The following is a 19,987-nucleotide window of genomic DNA, read 5'->3' as shown; positions in this document are numbered from 1 at the left end:
TCGTCTGGTCTTCCCCTATCACTCCTGGCACACAGTCCAGAATACTCAAGGCCAAGATATTTGCCAACAGTTTGACATCCACATTTAACAGTGATATCGGGTACTAGGGCCCACACTGCTCTGGGTCCTTATCCTTCTGCAAAATTAAGGATATCGAAGCCTGCGATAACGTGAATCATAGAATTTACAGTGCATAAGGAGGTCATTCGGCCCATCGAGTCTACACCGTCCCTTAGAAAAAGCACTCTACTTAAGCCCACGCCTCCACCCTATCCCTGTAACCCAGTAACCTTACCTAACCTTTTGGACACTAAGGGGCAATTTGGCACAGCCAATCCACCTAATCTGTGCACCTTTGGACTGTGGGAGGAAACCGGAGCACCCGAAGGAAACCCAAGCAGACACGGGGAGAATGTGCAAACTCCACACAGTCACCCGATGTCGGAATTGAACCTGGGTCCCTGGAGCTGTGAGTCAGCAGTGCTAACCACTGTGCTACCGTGACGCCCCAATGTAGGGGGAAGTTCCCTCTTATCCCTCGCCTCATTGTATGCCCTTAAAATATTAATAATCTTTATTATTGTCACAAGTCGGCTTACATTAACACTGCAATGAAGTTACTGTGAAAATCCCTTAGTCGCCACACTCCTGCTCAGGTACACAGAGGACGAATTCAGAATGTCCAACTCACCTAACAAGCACACCTTTCGGGACTTGTGAGAGGAAAGCAGAGCACCCAGAGGAAAACCAGTCATACACGGGGAACCATGCAGACTCCGCAGTCAGTGACACAAGCGGGAATCAAACCCGGTACCCTGGTGCTGTGAAGTAACAATGCTAACCGCTGTCCTACCATGCTACCCAGAAGGGGCCCAGTTCCTCCGAAAATCTTTTTTTTTTTAATTCTACTCGGAACCCATCTGGCCCAGGGCTTTCCCTGCCTGCATCGCCTCCATACCCTCCATAGAATTCACAGTGCAGAAGGAGGCCATTCGGCCCATCGAATCTGCACCGGCCCTTGGAAAGAGCACCCTACTTAAGCCCACTATCGACCCTATCCTCGTAACCCAGCAACCCCATCACCTCCACCAGTCCAATGGGTGCCTCCACAGCCCATCTACCAGGTCATCCTCCACCTGAGGGAACTCCAACCCGTCCAGATATCGTCGCATTTCCTATTCCCCAGTCGGGGGCTACATACCTCTTATAAAATTCTTCAGAAACACATTCACCCCCACCGGGTGCAAAACTATCCTTCACCTCCCATCTTTCACCTATCCGATCTCCCTCGTCGCCTCGTGCTTCCTAAGTTGGTGAGCCAGCATTCTACTCACCTTTTCTCCATATTCATGCACTGCCCTCTGTAACTGCCCTACTGCCTTCCCTATAGACACCAACCCGAACTCCATCTGGAGCTCTGCCACTTCTTACCAACCCATCCTCCGGGGCCTCCGAGTACCTCCTATCCACCCGCAGAATCTCGCCCACTAGCCTAGCCATCTATGCCCGAGTTATCCTATCTCTATGCACCCAGATCGGTATAAACTTCCAAACCTCCATGGGTTCCCCCCCCCCCCCTCCACAATGCATTCCATGAACCCCTTAGCGCGTTCGCCACCACCGGCACCCTGCCCAACGGTGGACCCGACCGGTCCAATCCCAGCGCAATAACCACATTAAGATCCCCCCATAATCAGCCAGTGCGAGTCCAGGTCCGTGATCTTCCCCAATACTCAACTTATGAATTCAACATCGTCCCAATTTGGGGTATAAATGTTCACTAAGACCACAGGTACCCCCTCTAATTTCCGCTTCTTAATCAGCATCACCACTCCCGGGTCTTCATGTCCAATCCTGAGTGGAAGACATTAGCCAAGTCTGATCCCCAATCTTCAAATGCGTTTCCTGTAAAAATGTCACATTCACCACGGGCGACCGCTTGACCGGCCCATTCGGCCCTCTCACATTCCATATGACCAGCCTAGTCTGGGAGCACCATGTCCCTCTCCCTTGCCAATCAACCATAGCCTTCGTGGGCCCGTATCACACGACCTTCCAGGCTCGCCCTCGGATGTCGCCCACCGTCGCCAACTCCCTACTTATTGCACTTCGAAAACCCAGCTCCCGTGAGCTAAACAAAACAACAATCCTACCCCCCTCCAACACTCTAACCAACTACTCACCCCCTCCAAACTACTGCGCTCCATGAGCTATCAAAGTTTCTGCTCTTATGACTGAGCAGTGTTTCTGCTGCATGAAATGTTTAAAATTGCGGGTGATTTCCGAAACTTGTGCCACAGCATGATGTTTCTTGGATCGTGATGCGACCATCAATTCACGTGAGACAGAGAGTTGAAGTGAACAGTGGCTTTAATCGACTAGAACAGTGTCTGCCTGCGACTGCTCTGATAGTGAGAGCCCCCTACAGGGCAGCTGCTCTTTATACCTCCAATCCAGGGGGCTAAGCCAGGGGCGGAGCCCACAAGGGCATCAACGTGATACATTCCGTGTAGTACAGTACAATGGCCCATAAGTGGAGCCCACATGGGCAACAGCGTGATACAATGTAATACAGTTGTGAATGGTTAGTGCAATACGTTCACCACAGATCACATATGTATATGCATGTCATTTGCAATGTGAGCAATGCTGAAGTCTGATAAGCAGACGTTACATCGCAAAGTGTTGGGGAGGCTTTAAACTAATGTGGCAGGGTGATGGGAACCAGGCTAGGAAGTTAGAGGTCAGTAAAGAGGCAGCAACAAAAGCCAGTAAGGTACTAGATAATAAACTCAATGTGACTAAGGGGAAGAGTAGACAGGGAAGAGGTGATGAACGCAAAAGGACAGGTGGTCTGAGGTGCATTTGTTTTAATGCGAGAAGTAATAAGTGAGGGCATAAAAAATCTTTGGCGGGTAGGATCAAGGAAAACCCCAAGGCCTTTTACACATATGTGAGAAATATGAGAATGACTAGAGCAAGGGTAGGTCCGATCAAGGACAGTAGCGGGAGATTGTGTATTGAGTCTGAAGAGATAGGAGAGGTCTTGAACAAGTATTTTTCTTCAGTATTTACAAACGAGAGGGGCCACATTGTTGGAGAGGACAGTGTGAAACAGACTGGTAAGCTCGAGGAGATACTTGTTAGGAAGACCATAAGACATAGGAGTGGAAGTAAGGCTATTCGGCCCATCGAGTCCACTCCGCCATTCAATCATGGCTGATGGGCATTTCAACTCCACCTACCAGCATTCTCCCCGTAGTCCTTAATTCCTCTCGACATCAAGAATTTATCTATCTCTGCCTTGAAGCCATTTAGCGTCCCGGCCTCCACTGCACTCCGCGGCAATGAATTCCACAGGCCCACCACTCTCTGGCTGAAGAAATGTCTCCGCATTTCTGTTCTGAATTTACCCCCTCTAATTCTAAGGCTGTGCCCACGGGTCCTCGTCTCCTCGCCTAACGGAAACAGTTTCTTTGCGTCCACCCTTTCTAAGCCATGTATTATCTTGTAAGTTTCTATTAGATCTCCCCTTAACCTTCTAAACTCCAATGAATACAATCCCAGGATCCTCAGCCGTTCATCATATGTTAGACCCGCCATTCCAGGGATCATCCGTGTGAATCTCCGCTGGACACGCTCCAGTGCCAGTATGTCCTTCCTGAGATGTGGGGCCCAAAACTGGACACAGTACTCCAAATGGGGCCTAACCAGAGCCTTATAAAGGCTCAATAGCACATTGCTGCTTTTATATTCCAACCCTCTTGAGATAAATGACAACATTGCATTCATTAATTTCAGTAAAGCGTTTGATAAGGTTCCCCACGGTCGGCTATTGCAGAAAATACGGAGGCTGGGGATTGAGGGTGATTTAGAGATGTGGATCAGAAATTGGCTAGTTGAAAGAAGACAGAGAGTGGTAGTTGATGGGAAATGTTCAGAATGGAGTTCAGTTACGAGTGGCGTACCACAAGGATCTGTTCTGGGGCCGTTGCTGTTTGTCATTTTTATAAATGACCGAGAGGAGGGCGCAGAAGGATGGGTGAGTAAATTTGCAGACGACACTAAAGTCGGTGGAGTTGTAGACAGTGCGGAAGGATGTTGCAGGTTACAGAGGGACATAGATAAGCTGCAGAGCTGGGCTGAGAGGTGGCAAATGGAGTTTAATGTGGAGAAGTGTGAGGTGATTCACTTTGGAAAGAATAACAGGAATGCGAAATATTTGGCTAATGGTAAAATTCTTGATAGTGTGGATGAGCAGAGGGATCTCGGTGTCCATGTACATAGATCCCTGAAAGTTGCCACCCAGGTTGATAGGGTTGTGAAGAAGGCCTATGGTGTGTTGGCCTTTATTGGTAGAGGGATTGAGTTCCGGAGCCATGAGGTCATGTTGCAGTTGTACAAAACTCTAGTACGGCCGCATTTGGAGTATTGCGTACAGTTCTGGTCGCCTCATTATAGGAAGGACGTGGAAGCTTTGGAACGGGTGCAGAGGAGATTTACCAGGATGTTGCCTGTTATGGAGGGAAAATCTTATGAGGAAAGGCTGATGGACTTGAGGTTGTTTTCGTTAGAGAGAAGAAGGTTAAGAGGTGACTTAATAGAGGCATACAAAATGATCAGAGGGTTAGATAGGGTGGACAGCGAGAGCCTTCTCCCGTGGATGGAGGTGGCTAGCACGAGGGGACATAGCCTTAAATTGAGGGGTAATAGATATAGGACAGAGGTCAGAGGTGGGTTTTTTACGCAAAGAGTGGTGAGGCCGTGGAATGCCCTACCTGCAACAGTAGTGAACTTGCCAACATTGAGGGCATTTAAAAATTTGTTGGATAAGCATATGGATGATAAGGGCATAGTGTAGGTTAGATGGCCTTTAGTTTTTTTCCATGTCGGTGCAACATCGAGTGCCGAAGGGCCTGTACTGCGCTGTATCGTTCTCTGTTCTATGTTCTATGCATTCGCTTTCTTAATCACAGATTCAACCTGCATGTTTACCTTTAGGGAATCCTCGACTAGCACTCCCAGATCCCTTTGTACTTTGGCATTATAAATTTTCTCACCGTTTAGAAAGTAGTCTATGCTTGGATTCTTTTTTCCAAAGTGCAAGACCTCACATTTTCTCACGTTGAATTGCATCAGCCATTTCCTGCACCACTCTCCCAAACTGTCTAGATCCTTCTGCAGCCTCCCCACTTCCTCAGCACTACCTGCCTGACCACCTAACTTCGTATCATCGGCAAACTTCGCTAGAATGCCCCCAGTCCCTTCATCCAGATCATTAATATATATGGTGAACAGCTGTGGCCCCAACACTGAACCCTGTGGGACACCGCTGGTCACCGGCTGCCATTCCGAAAAAGAACCTTTTATCCCAACTCTCTGCCTTCTGTCAGACAGCCAATCCTCAACCCATGCCAGTAGCTCACCTCGAACACCATGGGCCCTCACCTTACTCAGCAGCCTCCTGTGTGGCACCTTATCAAAGGCCTTTTGGAAATCCAGATAGACCACATCCACTGGGTTTCCCTGGCCTAACCTACTTGTCACCTCCTCAAAGAATTCTAACAGGTTCGTCAGGCACGACCTCCCCTTACTAAATCCATGTTGACTTGTTCTAATCCGACCCTGCTCTTCCAAGAATTTAGAAATCTCATCCTTAACGATCGATTCTAGAATTTTACCAACAACCGAGGTTAGGCTAATTGGCCTATAATTTTCCATCTTTTGTCTTGATCCTTTCTTGAACAAGGGGGTTACAACAGCGATCTTCCAATCGTTCGGGACTTTCCCTGACTCCAGTGATTTTTGAAAGATCTCAACCAACGCTTCCGCTATTTCTTCAGCCACCTCTCTCAGAACTCTAGGGTGTAGCCCATCGGGGCCAGGAGATTTGTCAATTTTAAGACCTTTTAGCTTTTTTAGCACCATCTCTTTTGTAATGGCAACCATACTCAACTCAGCCCCCTGACCCTCTATAATTTTTGGGATATTACTCATGTCTTCCACTGTGAAGACAGACGCAAAGTACTTATTAAGTTCTCCAGCCATTTCCTCGTCTCCCATCACTAGCCTTCCGGAATCAGTTTGAATTGGCCCAATGTCTACTTTGGCCTGTCGTTTGTTTCTTATGTATTGAAAGAAACTTTTACTATCATTTCTTATATTACTGGCTAGCCTGCCTTCATATTTGATCCTCTCCTTCCTTATTTGTCTCTTTGTTAACCTCTGTTTGTTTTTGTAGCCTTCCCAATCTTCTGACTTCCCAGTGCTTTTGGCCACTTTATAGGATCTTGTAAGCATTCCATGAATTCCTTTTCTTTGGATCCACTGGCTACGTTATTTTCCCAATCCACCTGCATATTGAAGTCCCCCATGATCACCGTGACCTTGCCTTTCTGACATGCCTTTTCTATTTCCCGGTACATGTTGCGCCCCTGGTCCTGACCACTGTTTGGAGGTCTGTACATAACTCCCATTATGGTTTTTTTGCCTTTGTGGTTCCTCAATTCTACCCACACAGACTCCACATCATCCGACCCTATGTCGTTTAGTGCCATAGATTTAATTTTGTTCTTAACTAACAAGGCAACCCCACCCCCTCGGCCCACCTCCCTGTCTTTTCGATAGGTTGTATATCCTTGGATGTTTAACTGCCAGTCCTGAACCCCCTGCAGCCATGTCTCTGTGATGCCTACCACATCATAATCATTCACGATGATCTGTGCCATTAGTTCGTCTACTTTGTTACAAATGCTACGAGCATTCAGGTAAAGTACCTTAATGCTAACTTTCTTATCATTACAGATATTGGAAGTCCTAAGATGTCCAAAGTTATCCTTCCTTTTGTTGAATTCCTAGTCTGCATCAAGCTTAAATCCACCTGCCTACATGTTATCCTCCTGCGTATCTTGCCATTTAATTCCATGCTCCCTGTCGCTTTCACTTTCCCTTCCCCCCAACTCAGAAGTTTAAAGTCCTACTGACCACCCTATTTATCCTCTTTGCTAGAACACTGGTTCCAGATCGGTTCAGGTGGAGACCGTCCCAACGGTACAGATCCCCCCGGTTCCAAAACTGATGCCAATGTCCCATGAAGTGGAATCCCTCTTTCCCACACCAATCCCTTAGCCACGTGTTTACTTCCCTAATTTTCTTGTCCCTATGCCAATTGGCACGTGGCTCGGGCAGTAATCCGGAGATTATGACCCTTGAGGACCTGTATTTCAATTTTCTTCCTAGTGCTTGATAGTCCCCGAACAGGTCCTCCACCCTAGCTTTACCTATGTTGTTAGTCCCAACGTGGACCACAACAACTGGATCCTCCCCCTCCCGCTCCAATATCCTTTCAAGCCGGTCAGAGATGTCCCGCACCCTGGCACCGGGCAGGCAACACACCATGCGAGACTCCCGATCCGGCTTGCATAGGATACTATCTGTCCCCCTAATTATAGAATCCCCTATAACAACTACTTGTCTTTTTACTCCCCCCTCTTGAATGGCCTTCTGCACCATGGTACCGTGGTCAGCTGGCTCATCCTGTCCAGAGCTCTTTTCCTCATCCATACAGGGAGCAAGAGTCTCATACCTGTTGGACAAGGTCAAGGGCTGAGGCTCCTGCACTCCTGAACTCAGGTTCCCCCTGCCTGCCTCACTAACAGTCACACTCTGAAATCCCTGATCACTTACTGAATGTGAATTACTTAATCTCCCAGGTGTGACTGCCTCCTGAAACAAAGTGTCCAGGTAACTCTCCCCCTCCCGGATGTGCCGCAGTGTTTGAAGCTCAGATTCCAGATCATCAACTCTGAGCCGGAGTTCTTCCAGCAACCAACACTTGCTGCAGATGTGGTCATTGCCATTCACAAGGGGAACAGCCAGCTCCCACATCATACAGCTACAGCACATCACCTGCCCAGCCATCTCTGATTAGTTAATTAATTTATTACTTTGTATAAATTTCAGTTTTAAAAAAAAACAAACTTGGATATCTCTGCTATAGTCTTTTTCAACCTAGTTCTGGTTAACAAATAAGAAAAAGAAAAATAATAATGTAATAAGGCACTCACCTGCTCACCCCAATGGGTCTTATTATTAGGTTAGAGGAGGAGGGCGGGTGGGAGACACTACACGTGTAGTGTCTCGGGTGCTTGACTTTCGTCGAACTCCTTGGGTCACTGATGCAGGTGCACCTTCAACTTACGTTGACCGCACTGCACGTTTGCAAATCTCCCCGGAACAGCCAATCAGAAGCTCTGCTCTGCTGCCCCCTGCTGGATGCTTGACTTCCGTCGAACTCCTTGGGTCACTGATGCAGGTGCGCCTTCAACTTACGCTGACCGCACTGCACGTATGCAAATCTCCCCGGAACAGTCAATCAGAAGCTCTGCTCTGCTGCCCCCTGCTGGATGCTTGACTTCCGTCGAACTCCTTGGGTCACTGATGCAGGTGCGCCTTCAATTTACGCTGACCGCACTGCACGTATGCAAATCTCCCCGGAACAGCCAATCAGAAGCTCTGCTCTGCTGCCCCCTGCTGGATGCTTGACTTCCGTCGAACTCCTTGGGTCACTGATGCAGGTGCGCCTTCAACTTACGCTGACCGCACTGCACGTATGCAAATCTCCCCGGAACAGTCAATCAGAAGCTCTGCTCTGCTGCCCCCTGCTGGATGCTTGACTTCCGTCGAACTCCTTGGGTCACTGATGCAGGTGCGCCTTCAACTTACGCTGACCGCACTGCACGTATGCAAATCTCCCCGGAACAGCCAATCAGAAGCTCTGCTCTGCTGCCCCCTGCTGGATGCTTGACTTCCGTCGAAGTCCTTGGGTCACTGATGCAGGTGCACCTTCAACTTACGCTGACCGCACTGCACGTATGGAAATCTCCCCGGAACAGCCAATCAGAAGCTCTGCTCTGCTGCCCCCTGCTGGAAGGAAGATGTGTTGGGCGTTTTGAAAAACTTGAGGATAGACAAGTCCCCCGGGCCTGACGGGATATATCCAAGGATTCTATGCGAGGCAAGAAATTAAATTGCAGAGCCGTTGGCAATGATCTTTTCGTCCTCGCTGTCAACAGGGGTGGTACCAGAGGATTGGAGAGTGGCAAATGTCATGCCCCTGTTCAAATAAGGGAATAGGGATAACCCTGGGAATTACAGGCCAGTTAGTCTTACTTCGGTGGTAGGCAAAGTAATGGAAAGGGTACTGAGGGATAGGATTTCTGAGAATCTGGAAAGACACTGCTTGATTAGGGATAGTCAGCACGGATTTGTGAGGGGTAGGTCTTGCCTTGCAAGTCTTATTGACTTCTTTGAGGAGGTGACCAAGCATGTGGATGAAGGTAAATCAGTGGATGTAGTGTACATGGATTTTTGTAAGGCATTTAAGAACATAAGAACATAAGAACTAGGAGCAGGAGTAGGCCATCTGGCCCCTCGAGCCTGCTCCGCCATTCAATTAGATCATGGCTGATCTTTTGTGGACTCAGCTCCACTTTCCGGCCCGAACACCATAACCCTTAATCCCTTTATTCTTCAAAAAACTATCTATCTTTACCTTAAAAACATGTAATGAAGGAGCCTCAACTGCTTCACTGGGCAAGGAATTCCATAGATTCACAACCCTTTGGGTGAAGAAGTTCCTCCTAAACTCAGTTCTAAATCTACTTCCCCTTATTTTGAGGCTATGCCCCCTAGTTCTGCTGTCACCCGCCAGTGGAAACAACCTGCCCGCATCTATCCTATCTATTCCCTTCATAATTTTAAATGTTTCTATAAGATCCCCCCTCATCCTTCTAAATTCCAACGAGTACAGTCCCAGTCTACTCAACCTCTCCTCATAATCCAACCCCTTCAGCTCTGGGATTAACCTAGTGAATCTCCTCTGCACACCCTCCAGCGCCAGTACGTCCTTTCTCAAGTAAGGAGACCAAAACTGAACACAATACTCCAGGTGTGGCCGCACTAACACCTTATACAATTGCAACATAACCTCCCTAGTCTTAAACTCCATCCCTCTAGCAATGAAGGACAAAATTCCATTTGCCTTCTTAATCACCTGTTGCACTTGTAAACCAACCTTCTGTGACTCATGCACTAGCACACCCAAGTCTCTCTGAACAGCGGCATGCTTTAATATTTTATCGTTTAAATAATAATCCCGTAAAATATTGATAAGGTTCCCCATGGTAGGCTTATGCAGAAAGTAAGGAGGCATGGGATAGTGGGAAATTTGGCCAGTTGGATAACGAACTGGCTAACCGATAGAAGACAGAGAGTGGTGGTCGATGGCAAATATTCAGCCTGGAGTCCAGTTACCAGTGGCGTATCGCAGGGATCAGTTCTGGGTCCTCTGCTGTTTGTGATTTTCATTAACGACTTGGATGAGGGAGTTGAAGGGTGGGTCAGTAAATTTGCAGATGATACGAAGATTGGTGGAGTTGTGGATGGTGAGGACGGCTGTTGTCGGCTTCAAAAAGACATAGATAGGATGCAGAGCTGGGCTGAGAAATGGCAGATGGAGTTTAACCCTGACAAGTGTGAGGTTGTCCATTTTGGAAGGACAAATATGAATGCGGAATACAGGGTTAACGGTAGGGTTCTTGGCAATGTAGAGGAGCAGAGAGATCTTGGGGTCTATGTTCATAGATCTTTGAAAGTTGCCACTCAAGTGGATAGAGCTATGAAGAAGGCCTATGGTGTGCTAGCCTTCATTAGCAGAGGGATTGAATTTAAGAGCCGTGAGGTCATTTTCAAAACCTTGGTCAGGCCACATTTGGAGTACTGTGTGCAGTTCTGGTCACCTCATTTTAGGAAGGATGTGGAAGGTTTGGAAAAGGTGCAAAGGAGATTTACCAGGATGTTGCCTGGAATGGAGAGTAGGTCTTACGAGGAAAGGTTGAGGGTGCTAGGCCTTTTCTCATTAGAACGGAGAAGGATGAGGGGCGACTTGATGGAGGTTTATAAGATGATCAGGGGAATAGATAGAGTAGACAGTCAGAGACCTTTTCCCCCGGGTGGAACAAACCATTACAAGGGGACATAAATTTAAGGTAAATGGTGGAAGATATAGGGGGGATGTCAGAGGTAGGTTCTTTACCAGAGAGTAGTGGGGGAATGAAATGCACTGCCTGTGGAAGTAGTTGAGTCGGAAACGTTAGGGACCTTCAAGCGGCTATTGGATAGGTACATGGATTAGGGTAGAATAATGGAGTGTAGATTAATTTCTTCTTAAGGGCAGCACGGTAGCATTGTGGATAGCACAATTGCTTCACACCTCCAGGGTCCCAAGTTCGATTTCAACTTGGGTCACTGTCTGTGTGGAGTCTGCACATCCTCCCCGTGTGTGCGTGGGTTTCCTCCGGGTACTCCGGTTTCCTCCCACAGTCCAAAGATGTGCAGGTTGGGTGGGTTGGCCATAATAAATTGCCCTTAGTGTCCAAAATTCTATGATTAACCAAGGACAAAACTTCGGCACAACATCGTGGGCCAAAGGGCCTGTTCTGTGCTGTATTTCTCTATTTCTATTTTTTAAGTGTAGCAGGTAAGGCAGATGAACTTAGGGCTTGGATTAGTACCTGGGAATATGATGTTATTGGTATTACTAAGACTTGATTGAGGGAAGGGCAAGACTGGCAACTAAATATCCCAGGGTATAGATGCTTCAGGAGGGATAGAGACGGAGGTAAAAGGGGTGGAGGAGTTGCATTACTGGTCAGCGATGATAGCGCAGCTGTGATTAAGGAGGGCACGATGGAGGATTCAAGCACTGAGGCAATATGGGTAGAGCTAAGAAATAGGAAGGGTGCAGTAACATTGTTGGTACTTTACTACAGGCCTCCCAAAAGCGAGTGTGAAGTAGAGGTACAAATATGTAGACAGATTATAGAAAAATGTAGGAGCAATAGGGTGGTCGTGACAGGAGATTTTAACTTCCCCAACATTGAATGGGACTCATGTAGTGTTGGAGGCGTAGATGGAGCAGAATCTGTAAGGAGCATCCAGGAGAGTTTTTACGAGCAATATGTAAATTGTCCAACACGGGAAGGGGCCATATTGGACCTTGTATTGGGGAATGATCCCGGCCAGGTGGTTGAAGTTTCAGTCGATGTTTACTTTGGGAATAGCGATCACAATTCCGTAAGTTTTAGAATACTCATGGACAAAGACGAGAGTGGTCCTAAAGGAAGAGTGCTAAATTGGGGAAAGGCCAAGTATAACAAAACTCGACAGGAGCGAGGGAATGTGGATTGGGAGCAGCTGTTTAAGGGTAAATCCACATTTGAAATGTGGGAGTCTTTTAAGGAAAGGTTGATTAGCGTGCAGGACAAACATGTCCCTGTGAAAATGAGGGATAGAAATGGCAAGATTAGGGAACCATGGATGACGGGTGGAATTGTGAGACTAGCTAAGATGAAAAAGGAAGCATACATAAGATCTAGGCGACTTAAAACTGATGATGCTTTGGAGGAATATCGGGAAAGTAGGACAAATCTGAAACGCGCAATAAAGAGGGCTAAAAGGGGTCATGAAATATCATTGGCGAACCGGGATAAGAAAAATCTCAAAGCCTTTTATTTGTATATAAGGAGCAAGAGGGTAACTAGAGAAAGGATTGGCCCATTCAAAGACAAAAGAGGGAATTTATGCGTGGATCAGAGGAAATGGGTGAGATTCTTAATGAGTACTTTGCATCGGTATGAAAAATGAAAATCGCTTATTCTCACGAGTAGGCTTCAAATGAAGTTACTGTGAAAAGCCCCTAGTCGCCAAATTCTGGCGCCTGTTCGGGGAGGCTGTTACGGGAATCGAACCGTGCTGCTGGCCTGCTTGGTCTGCTTTCAAAGCCAGCGATTTAGCCCAGTGTGCTAAACAGCCCCTTGGTATTCACCAAGGAGAGGGACAGAACGGATCTTGAGGCTAGGGATGGATGTTTAAATACTCTAGGTCAAGTTGGCATAAGGAAGGGGGAAGTTTTGGGCATTCTAAAAGGCATTAAGGTGGACAGGTCCCAGGTCCGGATGGGATCTATCCCAGGTTACTGAGGGAAGCGAGGGACGAAATAGTTGGGGCCTTAACAGATATCTTTGCAGCATCCTTGAGCACGGGTGAGGTCCCAGAGGACTGGAGAATTGCTAATGTTGTCCCTTTGTTTAAGAAGGGTAGCAGGGATAATCCAGGGAATTATAGACCTGTGAGCTTGATGTCAGTGGTAGGCAAACTGTTGGAGAAGATACTGAGGGATAGGATCTATTCACATTTGGAAGAAAATAGACTTATCAGTGATAGGCAGAATTGTTTTGTGAAGGGAAGGTCATGTCTTACAAATCTAATAGAATTCTTTGAGGAAGTGACAAAGTTAATTGATGAGGGAAGGGCTGTAGATGTCATATACATGGACTTCAGTAAGGCGTTTGATAAAGTTTCCCATGGCAGGTTGATGGAAAAAGTGGTCGTATGGGGTTTAGGGTGTACTAGCTAGATTGATAAAGAACTGGCTGGGCAACAAGAGACAGAGAGTAGTGGTGAATGGGAGTGTCTCAAAATGGAGACGGGTGACTAGTGGTGTTCCACAGGGATCCGTGCTCGGACCACTGTTGTTTGTGATATACATAAATGATCTGGACAAAGGTCTAGGTGTCTGATTAGCAAGTTTGCAGATGATACTAAGATTGGTGGAGTTGCAGATAGCGAGGAGGACTGTCAGGGAATACAGCAAAATATAGATGGATTGGAGAGTTGGGCAGAGAAATGGCAGATGGAGTTCAATCCAGGCAAATGCGAGGTGATGCATTTTGGAAGATCAAATGCAAGAGCGGACTATATAGTCAATGGAAGAGTCCTGGGGAAAATTGATGTACAGAGAGATCTGGGAGTTCAGGTCCATTGTACCCTGAAGGTGGCAACGCAGGTCGATAGAGTGGTCAAGAAGGCATACAGCATGTTTGCCTTCATCGGACGGGGTATTGAGTACAAGTGTCGGCAGGTCATGTTACAGTTGTGTAGGACTTTGGTTAGGCCACATTTGGAATGCTGCATGCAGTTCTGGTCGCCACATTACCAGAAGGATATGGATGCCTTGGAGAGGGTGCAGAGGAGGTTCACCAGGATGTTGCCTGGTATGGAGGGTGCTAGCTATGAAGAAAGGTTGAGTAGATTAGGATTGTTTTCATTGGAAAGACTCAGAGGGGACCTGATTGAGGTCAACAAAATTATGAGAGGTATGGACAGGGTGGATAGCAACAAGCTTTTTCCAAGAGTGGGGGTGTCAATTACAAGGGGTCATGATTTCAAGGTGAGAGGGGGAAACTTTAAGGGAGATGAGCGTGGAAAGTTTTTTACGCAGAGGGTGGTGGGTGCCTTGAACGCTTTGCCTGCGGAGGTGGTAGAGGCTGGCACGATAGCATCATTTAAGATGCATCTAGACATATGAACGGGCAGGGAACAGAGGGAAGTAGATCCTTGGAAAATAGGCGACAGGTTTAAAGGATCTGGATCGGCGCAGGCTGGGAGGGCCGTAGAGCCTGTTCCTGTGCTGTAATTTTCTTTGTTCTTTGTGTATTCATCCTTTCTCGATTGTACAATAAAGGACCATTTTTGTGAGGGCCACGAAGAATCCAGCACGAGTTGAAGGATAGAAAGAAATAACATTTATTTAGAATAACATATATATACACAACAGCAGATGCAACTTCCCTTGCTGCTCACTCTCCTCTAGCCAGTTCCAAACTGGCCAGCTTTATTTATGCAGAGAATCTGCTAATGATTTCTCCGTCCCCCCTCATTGGGGAAGCTCCTACTCCCAAAGGATTGTGGGATTGCCATTAGTCCCCAGCCAGTGGTAAGCAGGCAGGTTTAACAACTATCTTGATGTATAGTCCTTTTTGAAAGTATGTTTTCTAGATTTAGCACCAGATCACAAAGTAATGATCGCTCCTCAACATTTTCATGGGTTTTTCTTCCACAGAACCACTCAAACTTGACTACGCCATCAGTGCAATAGACTAAACAGACTTGAACTGAGGCCTACTGTTAACTCCTATACAAACAGCCCTGCTGTGACTAGCTTCCTCCCCACTTGACTAAGTCAAAACACAAACAGCTGGAAATGGCAGATAATGGAGGGCACTACAAAACTTATTCAATAATACTGCACACAGGACAATGTAGCAGGGTTTATGTTACCGATTTATGTTATTTTTAATTATTCGGCATGGTCTCCTGATCCCCAGAGACCATAAGGCTAGAACCAAAGGCTACCTCCCTAACAACTATCAAACATTTTTCAAATTGCATCACATCACACCATACAATTTCCAATGCTGTACAGGCCTCCAATGATGTAGATGGTCTACATGTGTGATTGTGTAGTCGACCCTCAATGTGATTTTTTTATCACAAGAGTTGTATTTGCAGGTCGATGTGAGACTGCATGTAGGTTCACATGCATGCTCTGTATAGTGTGCAGGCTGGGGGTGGGGTGTGGAGCATGAGAAGGGGCGGGATCGTCGCTTGGGGCTCCAAGTCTCCCGACAGCAGCCGTCGGTAAGGAAACCAGCCGCTACAGCGAGGGGCAAATAGTGAAACATTCCAGGAGGAATGCTTTTGCTTGTCAATCAGCTCCTCCTAACCACCCCCCCCCCCCACACACACACACACACACCACCACCACTACCGCAAACCAGCCAGCTCTTTACATAAGCTTCCTCTTAATATTTTCTTCCTCCCATTTTTGCTTAAATTACTCTGTCAGTGCAGTGCGTGCGATTTGACCGAGGGCTGCAGTGGACTCCGTATTTCAACACGATAAATCGTATTGCCGTATTCCAGCCCATTATGTGTAGGAAAATCTGTGCTAGTTGGTAGTGCTGTGAAGGAATTGTGTTGGAGGGTGCCAGGGGAGTCCATGAGAAAGGTGGGGCGCGATTCTCCCAAAACGGGAGAAATCGTAAGGCTGGCGTCAAACCCGGGCGGGTTTGACGCCAGCGCGCCCCTTCCCGACCGGGAACCGATTCTGGTCCCCGGTCGGGGCTAGCAGCCCGACGCCGCAAGCTCCGGCATCACGGGCTTAACGAATTTCGTTAAGCCCGCTTGCCGGAGTTAGCGCCGGCTGACGCGTCATATGACGTCAGCCGCGCATGCGCGGATTGGAAGACTCCAACCCGCGCATGCGCGGATGACGTCATCGCGTATTTGCGCGAAACCCACGCATGCGCGGGACGGGATGCCCCTCAGCCGCCCCGCGAATGGATACTGCGGGGCGGCGGAAGGACAAATAGTGCGCGGGCATCGGGCCCGCTGCCCGCGATCGGTGCCCACCGATCGCGGGCCCATGGCACCCTTGGCACGGCCGTGGTACTGCCGTGCCAATCGGTGCCATGGTTATAAAAAGCGAGTTGTTCCCGCCGTTTTTACGAACGGCCAGACCAGGTCTGTTTGCCGTTCGTAAAAACAGCGTAAAGGGCTGGGACTTCGGCCCATCGAACAGCTGTGAATCGCTGCCGGCCGTACAAAAACGGCGGCAGCGATTCGTGTCGGGAGTTGGGGGGGGGGGGGAGAATAGTGGGAGGGCGGGAAAAATGTCGGGAAGGCCCTCCCGCTATTCTCCGACCCGTCATGGGGGTCGGAGAATTTCGCCCGTGGTAACTTACCCTTGCAGCTCACTGAGGTTGTTCGATTTCTTCCAACGGCGGTCCTGTTGGTTGAGCTGCCCACACTCATTGCAGCTGCCACTTCCTCCCAGGCGGCATTGCTGACTCTGCTGCTGGTTCTCCAACTCCATCAGAGGAACAGGGTGCCCTGTTTCTCATCCACCTTGTCGAGAAGCCTGGCCAGGTCAGCATCCCCAAAGTAAGGAGCAGATCTCCTTGCTGCCATCCTCATGTCTTGACTGGGAGTGAGTGCTGAGGGAGCGTTTAAAAGCAGCTCCGCCTTCTTAGTGACGAGTCGAGTGAATCAGATGGTGAGGGAGCCTGGCATGGTGAGATTCACCTGGGGGCTAATTTTTGGAACTAAATGCAGGTGAATACAAGCCGTCATCTTGCCAATGGCGTCAACACAAAACACACGACAAACTAGCCCAAAATTACCCTTTGAAATTTTTTTGGTGAATCGTGCCCAATATCTTGGGTCAGGAAAAAATTGTTCCCTGGGGAATAAAGAAATTTTGCCTCAATGAAAATGTAAGTACAAACATGTTACTCTTTGTACCTATAATCCCAGCTGTTTATCTGAAAATATAAAGCAAATCATTTCCACAAATTATATTTTGTTCATAATAAAATATTCATTTTAAAACTTACCTTTGTAAAAGTTGCAAAGCATGCCGTGATGAAATAATTTTAGCAAAGCAGTTACTCATGAAGTCATCAAGCATGTTCTGAAATATTTGAACAGAAAATTACGAGTTATAATTATTTCAGCGGCCATTCCCGAAATATATTCTACAAAGCATTTACAGATATAATATTGGTCCTGATATTAATGAGAAGGTAAGGAATCCCAAGAATTCTCCCGCAGTGTACCCGAACAGGTGCCAGAGTGTGGCAACTCGGGGATTTTCACAGTAACTTCATTGCAGTGTAAGCCTACTTGTGACAATAATGATGATGATTATTATTATTAGAAGGAGTGTTTTAACTTATGAAACATGCTGCTCCTGTTCAGTATTTTGCCGTCGGCTTTTCTGAGTCCTGGGAAACTTCACCAGCTACTGTTATATTTAAATCAAGCTCCCAGTTTCACCTTGAGAGCCAGATTTAAATACAACAATGAAGCATATTTCACCATGTTCCCTTTAAGATGTAATTATTGTGTACAGCCCATTTTTTCAGTGCAGTGTCTATTTGAATTGTTTTGCTCTCCAAGATAAGGCTTTCATACAACACTATAGAAACACCATCAATTTAGGCTTTGCCCACATGGCAGTCTGTTCTCTCAAAAAAGCAGATTAATATTGAGGCCACTCCTTGCAGTGTGATAGGTTATTGAATAGATATGCAAATGAGTGATTTTAATTATGATGTATCAGTTAAATCAGCTGTCATATGCTAGAGACTGTACAGCAACCAGATACCACTCAGGAGATGTGCCGGCTCAGAAACCCACACTGTACACAGTGTACAAAAACAGAAAATATTGGACAACCTCAGCAGGTCTGACAGCATCTGTGGAAAGAGAAGGGAGTTAACGATTTGAATCGGGATAACTCTTTGTCAAAGTTGGAGAGAACAGAGAACTGGAAATAGGATCAGATTTATACTGTTGTGGTGGGGGGCACGTGAAGCAGTGGGGCTGATAGAGGGACAGCTGATAGAGGTGGAGATTGACAAAGATACCATGGACAGAAAGACAAAAGGAATGTAAAGTGGGTGATCAAGGCTAAGTACAGCAAGAAGTCTCACAATACCAGGTTAAAGTCTAACATATTTGCTTCAAACACATATATATGGACCAATTCAAAGATGCCAGAGAATGCTTTGAATGCGAGCATTTGCAGGTAATTAAATCTTTACAGATCCAAAGATAACCCCTGGTTAAAGAGGTGTGAATTGTCTCTAGCCAGGCCAGTTGGTAGGATTTCGCAAGCACAAGCCAGATGGTGGGGGATGAATGTAATGCAACATGAATCCCAAGTCACGGTTGAGGCCGCAATCGTGTGCGGAACTTGGGTATAAGTTTATGCTAGGCGATAGTGCGTTGTCGCGCGTCCAGAAGGTTGCCTTGGAGAACGCTTACCCGGAGATCTGAGGCTGAATTCTGAATGACTGTTGAAATGTTCCCCGACTGGAAGGGAACGTTCCTACCTGGTGATTGTCGCGCGATGTCTGTTCATTCGTTGTCGCAGCGTCTGCATGGTCTCTCCAATGTACCACCCTTCGGGACATCCTTTCCTGCAGCGTATGAGGTAGACAATGTTGGCCGAGTCGCACGAGTACGTACCGCGTACCTGGTGGGTGGTGTTCTCACGTGTGATGGTGGTATCCATGTCGATGATCTGGCATGTCTTGCAGAGATTGCCATGGCAGGGTTGTGTGGTGTCGTGGTTGCTGTTCTGAAGGCTGGGTAGTTTGCTGCCAACAATGATTTGATTGAGATTGCGCGGTTGTTTGAAGGCAAGTAGTGGGGGTGTGAGGATGACCTTGGCAAGATGTTCATCTTCATCGATGACGTGTTGAAGGCTGCGAAGGCACGGTAGCATGGTGGTTAGCATAAATGCTTCACAGCTCCAGGGTCCCAGGTTCGGTTCCCGGCTGGGTCACTGTCTGTGCGGAGTCTGCACGTCCTCCCCGTGTGTGCGTGGGTTTCCTCCGGGTGCTCCGGTTTCCTCCCACAGTCCAAAGATGTGCGGGTTAGGTGGATTGGCCATGCTAAATTGCCCGTAGTGTCCTAAAAAGTAAGGTTGGGGGGGGAGTTGTTGGGTTACGGGTATAGGGTGGATACGTGGGTTTGAGTAGGGTGATCATTGCTCGGCACAACATCGAGGGCCGAAGGGCCTGTTCTGTGCTGTACTGTTCTATTCCATTCTATACCTCTTCATTCACCTGAGGAAGGAGCAGTGCTCCGAATGCTAGTGTTTGAAACACACATGTTGGGCTTTAACCTGGTGTTGTAAGACTTCTTACTGTGCTCACCCCAGTCCAACGCCGGCATCTCCACATCAAGGTTAAGAAGGGTGCTGATAGTGACAAATTAAGAGCTCAGAATGTGTTAATGGTAGAACAAAGGTAAGGGGCGGGATTCTCCCGTACCCAGCAGCGCGGGGGTCCCGGCGGGACGGAGTAGCGTGAACCACTCCGGCGTCAGCCCGCACCTTCAGGGGCTAGGCCGGCGCCGGAGTGGTTTGCGCCCCGCCGACTGGCATGGAAGGCCTTTGGCGCCATGCCAGCCGGGGCCGAAGGGACTCCGCCGGCCGGCGAGAGTCCATGCATGCGCAGGAGCATCAGCGGCTGCTGACGTCATGTGCGGGGGGGTTAGCCAAGCGTCAGCCATC

The 19,987-nt window shown here is 47.7% G+C and overlaps 1 protein-coding gene across 5 annotated transcripts in view; it reads right to left on the bottom strand.

Annotated features, from left to right (window-relative positions):
* Positions 1-19,987, bottom strand: part of LOC119966976 (dynein heavy chain 8, axonemal-like) — a 1,648,910-nt gene that overhangs the window by 1,252,929 nt on the left and 375,994 nt on the right. For all 5 annotated transcript variants that reach the window (XM_038798944.1, XM_038798946.1, XM_038798947.1 and 2 more), the window contains one exon: positions 17,298-17,374. In XM_038798944.1, the coding sequence (XP_038654872.1) occupies positions 17,298-17,374 (77 nt within the window). The remainder of the gene's footprint in view (positions 1-17,297; positions 17,375-19,987) is intronic.

This window comes from Scyliorhinus canicula, chromosome 6, assembly GCF_902713615.1.
Source record: "Scyliorhinus canicula chromosome 6, sScyCan1.1, whole genome shotgun sequence".
Classification (NCBI taxonomy): domain Eukaryota; kingdom Metazoa; phylum Chordata; class Chondrichthyes; order Carcharhiniformes; family Scyliorhinidae; genus Scyliorhinus; species Scyliorhinus canicula.
This window is presented reverse-complemented; position numbering and strand designations above follow the sequence as displayed.